Genomic DNA, 9,995 nt, shown 5'->3' on the forward strand with positions numbered 1-9,995 from the left:
CACACACACACACACACACACACACACACACACACACACACACACACCCATCAGCTCCAGCTGCTCCATCACCTGATCCCATTCAGGTCAGCTCAGGTTCTAATTCCTACTCTCCCTGAGAGCCAATACGTTGTTTTCAGATGAAGAGAGGCAGTGATGGCAGGCAGGCAGGTTTGGGAAAGGGGAAGAAATGAAAATAAAAGGGAAGGAATCAACTGATCTGCAAGAATGGATGGAGAAGGAATGACCAAGGATGGGACACAAAGAAGAGGAACAAAACTTCCAAAGGTGCTGATAAGCTTTCTATTTGCATTCCGATTTTAGAGACTTATCTGCACCAGATAGGAGAATTCTTTGCATTTTGTTCACCATTAATTATAATCAGATTTTCTGGTTTTCAAATATCAATATTCATATACAATCAATACTAGGAAATGTAAATGCCATAATAAAATATATCCCCAAATGTACTGCCAGTAATTTTATCATCCTGAGATTTATAATTTGTACAATTTTATTTGACATAAATTACAGTGAAGTTCGCCATCTAGTAGCTAAGTTTTGAAGTACCATACAAATGAGCTAACGGGTAATTTTCTAAATGTTAGTATTTAATGCAGAGGCATGAGTATGTTCTCTCACAATGGGCCAATTTTCCACACTAATGTTCATTTTTGTATATGCACTGAATAACAAGCACAGATATTAGTAGTTAGACATATTAGTAGTAGTAATTATGTTTATTACAGTAATGCCTGGGGACCAACCAAGAATTTGGGTCCCCCTGCACCAGGCAAAGAGTAATAGACAGTCCTGGACCAAAAAGGTTATGATCTAAATATGAATATTTTTCTTGAAGTTCATCCCATGGACAAAACTACAGACACAGTTCTTAGCAGGTGGAAAATTGTGCCTGAACAAATAGAAACTGGATTGAATTCAGATTGAAAATATGGCCCAACATGTATATATTGTATTTAAAAACAAATGTAATTAAAAGCAGAAAGCTTACTTGTTTGATGTTCCTTGCAAATTTGTCAATAACGTAAAGTTATTTCTCACACTTCGTAAACTTGCCAAGACCTAAAGTAAACAAAAACATATAATATTAAATTTTTTTTTTACAAACGTGCAAATTTTCAATATATATATTAATATAGGAGCAAAGATGCTGAAGGACAACTTTCTATTCCATTCAATTTATCAATGTATAGTATAAACATAGAGACTATTTGAAATTTACCTGTGCAAAAGGTGTAACAATCAAGTCATCTCCATGTCTAAAATAAATGAAAAAAAAGTGTGAATCATATGTTAGAGAATAATTATCAGTATTTTAGTACAGTACATACACATACTCATCAAACTATATGATATAAATATTCTGCACAGAATGTAATCACTAATGTACAGTCAGCCAAACCAAGCATTATGCTAGCCTTTTATTTTATGCTGCAACTTTTGCTTGCTAGCAAATGGATGTATCTACTAAAGTGGGTGGGCATCCATTCAGTGCACACAAACACAATATATGCATATTCAACTTGGGAAGCTGGGTACTCAACTGCCTGACTTGTGTAAGCAAAACTCAAGGCTGGAACTAAAAACTGGCTCCTTAATATTTATGAGCAAATATAAATATTTATATCAAATACAGTTTAATTTCAAATTGGAAAAAGAGCATTTTACAATGCAATGTTTTCTCATATAGCCCCACTATTCAAAAATAAATCTTTACTACACATACTGTTTCTTTAAATTACATAAAAGGTTGCTCCTGATGGAAAGGTCCCCTAGTCACAGTGCATGTTCATAGACAAAAAACAACTGAAGCTGGAACAACTGCTCAGTTTTGGTAACACAAGGCAATAAATGCCAGGAAATTCAAGGTTAAGGTGGCTCACTCATACTGTGATGGAAAAAAGAGCATAACAGTCTGAGTAAAGGTCATCTTTGAATTTCCTGGCTTTTGTTGATTCGTGTCACAGCCTTTAATGTTATTTAAACATTGTTTCTTGTTTGTGGATTTTCATCATAGAAGATTAGAGAATATGTACTGTGCAAAATGCATTACTATCTTTGGTGGGGGGGGGGGTTGGTAAATATTATGTATTTGTATTTATAATCAACTAAATATGTACTGAGCATTTTATCCAGTTGAGTACATATCATACCACGCTTTTTATAGTACACATACTTTAGTATGCAGATTTGCATTGATTGACCTTAGCCATTACAACAAATCCTTTTGCTTCAGCAGATAATTATAATTTTTGTCAAATGTAAAACATATTATTAGCTTATAATATATTATTTACATAATTTAGAGATGTTACAGTCTCTTATGTAAATATTTGCTAAATGCTAACTATAGCTAGAGATTTTTTGGTAGGTATTTCTCATGATAGCTGGGCCATCTTGCTAACTTTTAGATTTCTATTACACTATAAAATATTTATAATTCATATAATAATCTATTTAACTTTGTTTTTAGAGAAAAAAGACAGATTTTGAATTTAATGGAGAATAAGTGCTGTTCTTAATTTGTAAATTTATTTGCTCTCACATTAAGAGCCCATGCCTGACATTTTGAATTTATACATGTTCCTGATAACACCACATATAGCCAACATTCTTATTTTCTGAGGTCATGGCATTTATACATAACTTCCTGTGTGTGCATTAATACCAATATTTTAGGACTGAATAGGGCTTAATTCTGCTCTAAAATAGGCAACAGGTTAATATTTAGAAATGAAATAAAGGCCCAATCCCTTTAATTAATTTTGAAACTTTTGTGTCTAAGGTTTATATAGCCCCACCGCTAGTAATTACTATGGTACTCCACAAGGCCCTTTAGAAATGCTTATAAAAATCCTATAAGCTTCCATTAAATTGCTACAGAAGTCTGAGAGATCCTTCACACTCATGAAAAACAAAAACACACTATAATCCATTATACTTTACCTATTTACTGTCTCCCATTTCTAATTATGAGACCATTTCTTATGAAACCACCACCTATTTTATAAATTAATGCCAACTGGTAACTGGATATAGACACTGTGTGCAAGGTCAGCAGATCCAATCTCGTCTTCAATAACCACCATTGGGTGGTTGCTTAACTGACCCATGAAATGAGTTCATGGTCTCAAACAGGAGTTCTATCATAAAACCTGCCCTCACTAGTTAGCACAGCCTTGGTAGTCTCTGTAACAAGACTAAAAACTGATTAGACATGAAGAATGAACTACCCTCCAGTAGCTGAGCTGCCTTGAGACAGTTCCTGCTGAGGAGAGCTGCATGGGGAAACTGAGACTGCAGCAGCCTCTTGCTCCATCTGATCTATAGAAAGAATCTTCAATTTCTGGCACCTTTCCCCAGAATTAAATTCACTTGAAAAATTATCTCAATTTTTCCCTCCATAAAACGTTATGAATATTGATGCCTTTGTCCAATAAGAGGCATTCAGTTGCTGGAATATAATTACTGGCACATAGATTTGGTTACCTGCCTTCATTTAAAAGCATGGAAAGTGTGTCTAATGAGGCCAATTTCTCCACTCTCATGTGGTCTCCTACCAAGCCACCAAGAAAAAGGCAACAGAAAAATGTTAAAATGTGCACTTTTAACTAAAAGACCCCAAATCAAATAAACCTATTTAATCTACATGACATATTTTTTACCAATCCTGTCTATCCATCCATCTATATGTGTTTTCTAACATGGTCTTCACTGTATTATATTAACCATACATTACAAAAAAATAAAGTATCATATAAAAACATAAGAATATATTTGAAATATAAGGTAAGTGATTTAGGTAATTTGGCTGAAAATAACAATGAACCTCATCTATTAAAAAAAGAACCAATTTTCATACAAGTAACATGTAAAGGGACTACAACAACAACGCTATTTCAGAACATTGATTTGCAATGCTCTTCTACTAGCTGGGAAACATTTATTTAATAGGCTAAAACATTGAGCCTTGTGAGCACATAGCTGGGGGTCATGAGCTCCTGATTTGGCCTGGGTTGTTTAATAAAAACCACTTTGCCTCAGGTTCTCCCTCTATAAAATACATAATTACCTCTTTGAGGTATTATGAAGATTACAGAGATGTTTGTAAAGTGCTTGGTCTCATTACTGTGATGAATGATGTAAATTGGATTCATACTCACTGTTCACTTGGAAGAGAGGAGTTCCTGGACATAGTCTTTGGTGATAAGTCATAGTCACTGTCTGATCTGTAAAGAAATGACTCCCGGCGCTGGCTGTGGCCTGGAAAAGTGGTATGCAATACAAGTCCTGAAGAAGAGCTGGCCTGGGGGTCCAACGGGCTGCGACCTGGTGACGGGCCATTTTCCACATCAAAGCTATGAACAAAACACATTGTTTCATGCACATTTGCTGATGTGTATTTTCAGAGCATAGCATAAAACTTTCAAATACAGGAGGCAGAGTTTTGCATTTATTTTTGAGGTTTCAACCTGTGGCAAGGCCTGCTCTCTCCAGCACAGACAGGGTGACCAGACATCAAGCGTGAAAAAATCAGGACACGGGGTGGGGGTAATAGGAGCCTATATAAGAAAAAGACCCCAAAATTGGGACTGTCCCTATAAAATCGGGACATCTAGTCACCCTAAGCACAGATGTAATAAAGAAAGCAAGAGGACACAGGAATACATCCTGTCCTGCATCAGCAGAAGGGCTCCCAAACTCTCTGAGTGGCTGCTATTGCTCCAGCCCTCCAAATTCACTCACAAATACACTTTTGCTGATATAGGGCAGGATTTTGCCCTAAGTTAACATAGCTCCTTCCTGTACTGTACATATTTTCTCTTCCTACTGTCTGAACTTTGCTGAGCTCAACATACCATACAGAGCTGCTAGGTTACTTCTCCAGGCCCCGTGGTTTTCCTCGACCCTCTCTCCAGGGTTGTGATAAAGGTCAACTCCCTTTTACTAATCTCGATTAGCTGAGCCCCAGTGACGATCCTCACAATGTTAGCATAGAATAATGTAATGTAGATGAAATGCACACAATCCAGTAGACATCCTTGAACAGCATTACTGAACCAACTAGCCCAGGCCCAGGCTTTAATAGCTGTGTCTAGTATGAAAGATGATATTGTCCCTGCCAGCAACAATATAACAGACAGTTTTTTAACACAGATACACATAAAATAGTTGACTTCAGAATGGTACAAAGTTTACTGTTAGGAAATAAGTACCAGGAAAGCCTGAAATAGCTGAATACCAATCCCACCATACTCATTTGAAGGTACAAATATGGGGAAGGACTTGAAGAACTATGCTATCCATATGCAGTGTAATATTTCCCTTTAGAATGCATGCAGCTCAGCTCAGCAACTATAATCCGCACAGCAGCCAACCACAGACATCAGTCAAGGTTACGCATCCTCAACAATTCGGGAAGTCAGGTCACTTATTTAGGTGCCTAATTTCAGGCAACCAAGTTTGAAGGTTGTGGCCTGCACTTTCAAATACATTTCACAGCTTAACCATTGTGAGAAATACTTCTTTAGCTCATCCACTTTCAAACTGCTAGGTTGAGCAAAATGGAGTTTGTTGTTTATTTAAAATCTTCTGTCACCGTTTCCATTATACACCCACTCTCTTATGGGTTTATAACTTGGCTGTTGCAGCATGTGGTAGAAGTCACTTTGGACATTTTAGTAGGAGACACCCCTCATAAGCTCCCAAAATAACCAGGTCAGCCTGTTTTGGTTGGGTTTTTTGGAACCCATCTGACTGATGTAAATACCATCTGTGCTGCAATATCCAAGCAAAACCAAAATGAATTAAGGATAAATTCAGACTGTATTTTCTTGCTTTTTTAGGTTTATGTCAAACCCTGATTGTTATTATACATGGCTAAATTGTGTTCCCCTTATATGCAAATAGTCCCATTGAAATCAATGGCTGTGACTATGATTTGAGATAAAGTAACGTTACTGTTTATTAATGCGGGTGTGCGTTTGGGGTCTATATATATTTTTTATTTGCAGTGTTGATTTTGGCTACTTTAGTGTCCTGCAACTTTGTAGATGATTCTTTTCTAAAGGTTTACTTAAATTGTGACTGCAGAAATTTGAGTAGACATCAGTCGTTCCATTAGCAATGAAATAAACACAAACATTACAATAAATATGTATAACACCTTTGTGGAGCCATCTTATTTCTTGTTTGTATTCCCATATGGCATGTAACCATAGAAAACTCAAGTGCTCACCACATCGCTGCTATGCACAACTGAAACAGGAATCATGAATAGGAAGTAATAATGGGTGCATGTAACTGATCCCATAGTTAGGGCTACCATATGTCCGGATTTCCCCGGACATGTCCGGCTTTTTGGTCTATAAATAGCCGTCCGGGGGGGATTTCTAAAAATCTAAAAATGTCCGGGATTTCCCCCCGGTCGGCTATTTATAGACAGGCAGCCAAAGCCCCTTCCCTGCTCCCCCCATCCCCTGTAGCCCCTGCAGCCTTACCACGCTGTCCGGCCCCGCAGCTTTCTTCCCCCTCCTCCGAACGCTCCGCCCCCCTGCTCCTCCCCCTCCCCCGCTTCCCGCAAATCAGATCTTCGCGGGAAGTCTGAAAAGAAGCAGGGGCAGGTGGGCGGCAGCAGCAGGTAAGCTGGGGCGGGGGGTGGGGGAGAAGAGGAGAGCTCCGGGGAGGCGCAGCCCTGGCCGAGCGGCTCCCTCCAGCCCAGGCTGAGCGGTGTCCGGCCGCCCCAGCGGCTCCAGCCCTGGCCCCAGCCGAGCGTGCCGGCCCGGCCCCGGACGAGCACCCCCGGCTCCAGCCGCTCCGGCTCAGGCCCCAGGGCGGCGGCCCCGGTTCCGGCCGAGCGCGCCGGCTGAGCACCTCCGGCCCGGCCCCAAGCCCCTTTCTGGTTTTTCAGTATTTATTTCATAAAACTGATTCTTGAAAAGTTTGATCAGTGTTTATAATTGGTGTTCAAATTTAAACTAAAAAAGTGATATCTCCAATTGTAAGCTATAATATTGTAGACAGAATAATTGTAGGCCAATCTGGTCCACCAAGCCACTCCTCTCTCCTCATTCAGGAAGTGAGTAAACAACAATAATAATTGTTTTAAAAAATCCAAAACGTTTATTTTAACCACCTTGCCTGAGTACCTGGAGGATTTCCTTACTGTAATCCCGGTCCTCCTCCTCCTTCCCTTTAGCTGGCTGCTACCTACACTTGTCCTATCTAAGGATGGACTGTAAGTTCTTTTGGGGGCGGAGCTCCTTTATCTATTTGTCTTGTAAAATGCACAACATGCTCTTGACATCTGTAAAAATAAATAAATAGTAAGCGAGGCATTGCTGAGCTACTACACAGGAAGGCTGATCAGATGTGCCAACCTGTTATACAACAGGGCATGAGGTCACTGTTAAGGTTGTACATTAGAGTGAGAGTTGGATGAAGTTTAGGGTGAGTATTTCTTTTCGTGACTGTTGAAGTTGGAAGTGAAACCCTTATAGGCTGTGTGGGTGCATCACTGACAGCATTGCAGGCAATGCGAAGGTGGCAAGGAACACAGGAGACTTTTCCCTTCACTTCTTATTTTAAGGTTTTATTAAACATGTTATTTCCTCTGTCTGGAGGGTTTGAGTTATGCCTGAAAGCAAACTTAATTTCCAGCAAATGAGGAGAGGCATTGCTGAGATACGACACAGGAAGGTTGGTAAAGTATGCAAGAAAGATAGCAAAGCTACAGATGTCTAAGGGACCTGAGGGTTTAAAAAAAAGGCTTTTTGAAGAAAATCAGTGACTATGGTTTTAATATTTTCTCTCTTTGTGAACTAAGTTATGCATTTGGAAGCATCACCCTTATGAACTGTATGGAGATTTTTTTTTGAGCAGATAGATATGCAAAGAAATCCCAGTGCAAGCCAGGCTACTTGAGAGGTCTTGCAGAGAGAGAATGAGAATCTCACAGTACAGAAATGAACTGTTATTAGAGACATGATGATCAGGATCAACCAAAAAATTCAGGATCTCAACAACCTCCCCCCAAACTTGCTACTGCCCTATTTCCATTATGGGCTGAACAAAAACTACAGATCCAAGCATCCTCAAGCTTTTAGGCAAGCCAGATTCAGATCTGGACGTCTGCTTAGATCTGAACTTTGTGGCTTTGGCCTTTTTCTAATTGCTATGATACTCAGATCATTCCAACAGCTGAGCAAAAGCACAGAGAGTTACTGTGGTGACACATACTACCGTCCCCTTCCAAACACCAGGCACCAAGCATATACTTAGTGTTACTTTTTGCACAAACACTTCAGCCGCTCATAGATTAAAATTAGAATTCTTTTTCTTGACAAGCAATGAGTCACAATGTTACCCCCAAGCTGTTATCTAACAGAATATCGTGTGACTACAGCAACTCGCCTTGAAACAGCAGTAACAGCCAAAGCATCAGAAGTATATGCTGCCTACTCTAGTGTGGCAATTCGTGCCAGAAACATTTTTGAAGAACTGTTTATTTAATATACACCTCTACCCCAATATAACGCGACCCGATATAACACGAATTCGGATGTAACACGGTAAAGCAGTGCTCCGTGGGGGGGGGCAGGGCTGCGCACTCCGGCAGATCAAAGCAAGTTCGATATAATGCAGTTTCACCTATAACGCGGTAAGCTTTTTTGGCTCCCGAGGACAGCGTTATATCGAGGTAGAGGTGTACCAAATATCATGTATGTATTCATAAAAGAACAACTGATAAAGTACCAGTAGCAATACATTGTGCATGGAGAACTGGGCAGGTGAAGCATAAATGTACCATTATGTACATTTGTATTTGGGTTCAGATTTTTCACAGTTTTAATGCTTCTAGAAACCACATATTGGACTGGAAAAATACAAGACCAGATCTTCTTCTAACCTTTCAGTTCCTTGAAGCTGGATATGCAACAAGTTATTTAGCTCAAGATTTATTCTGGCAAGTAAATGACTCCTTAAGGCATTACAAAATGACAAACACAAAGAACAATATTAAGATATGTGATGTGGTTAAGGTTCCTGTGAAAGCCAAACTCACAGAACTAGTTTATACAGTATGCAATGAAGGAGATTCCTATAATCACCATGCTATATTATGGCACTTAACAATATAATAGCTTAAGTACATCTACAAAATGATATATAGCTGAATAAATATCAGAGTTTTCTTTTATGAATGACTCAGATATCCTTATTTGTGCACAGAAAATCAACAGAAAAAGCGCAGCTCAATAACAATGGTATTTACAGACATCTAGTTAAAAGACACACATACCCTAATTGTAAAATTTGATCATAGAGGGCTCTTCAATCTAGCAGACAAAGATATAACAAGATCCAGTAGCTGGAAGTTGAAGCTAGCCAAAGTCATAAGAACGGCCCTACTGGTTCAGACCAAAGATCCATCTAGCCCAGTATCCTGTTTTCTGACAGTGGCCAGTGCCAGGTGCCCCAGAAGGAATGAACAGAACAGGTAATCATTGAGAGATCCATCCCCTGTCGCTCATTCCCAGCTTCTGGCAAAGAGTTTAGAAAGACAACAAAATAAAATGGAGACTGAAGTCTCTACTAGGGTAATACTCTGGTGCGTGGATTATGTTCACATAAATGTGCATTTTGGCACTTGCACTTAAAATAGAGAGACAAGACCCCATCACCATTGTGTCCATGCACAAGTTGGTCCAGTCAGGTTCCACAGTGATGTCTTATAGGTATCAAACCTTCCTCACAAAGACCCTGGGGATGGGGATGTCCTGCTAACTCTGGGGCACTCAGCGCTCAATGTGCTGCCATCACAGATGTCACAAACCTAACTCTGGTCCCACCACACACGCTGCATTGTAACAGGCCTGGGACCCCCACCTCCCCACGAAACACTTGTGACATCCTCCCAAGTTAGGACCCGCCCCCAACACACACACACACACACACACACACACACACACACA

At 39.6% G+C, this 9,995-nt stretch overlaps 1 protein-coding gene across 2 annotated transcripts in view; it reads right to left on the reverse strand.

The window, feature by feature from the left end:
* Positions 1 to 9,995, reverse strand: part of LOC113404959 (cAMP-specific 3',5'-cyclic phosphodiesterase 4B) — a 348,028-nt gene that overhangs the window by 86,257 nt on the left and 251,776 nt on the right. For both annotated transcript variants that reach the window (XM_026655435.1, XM_026655436.1), the window contains 3 exons: positions 4,185 to 4,379; positions 1,244 to 1,280; positions 1,013 to 1,083 (listed from right to left, as the gene is read on the reverse strand). In XM_026655435.1, coding sequence (XP_026511220.1) covers positions 1,013 to 1,083; positions 1,244 to 1,280; positions 4,185 to 4,379 — 303 coding nt within the window. The remainder of the gene's footprint in view (positions 1 to 1,012; positions 1,084 to 1,243; positions 1,281 to 4,184; positions 4,380 to 9,995) is intronic.

Source organism: Terrapene carolina, unplaced genomic scaffold (assembly GCF_002925995.2).
Source record: "Terrapene carolina triunguis isolate 2854851 unplaced genomic scaffold, T_m_triunguis-2.0 Scaffold210, whole genome shotgun sequence".
NCBI lineage: Eukaryota > Metazoa > Chordata > Testudines > Emydidae > Terrapene > Terrapene triunguis.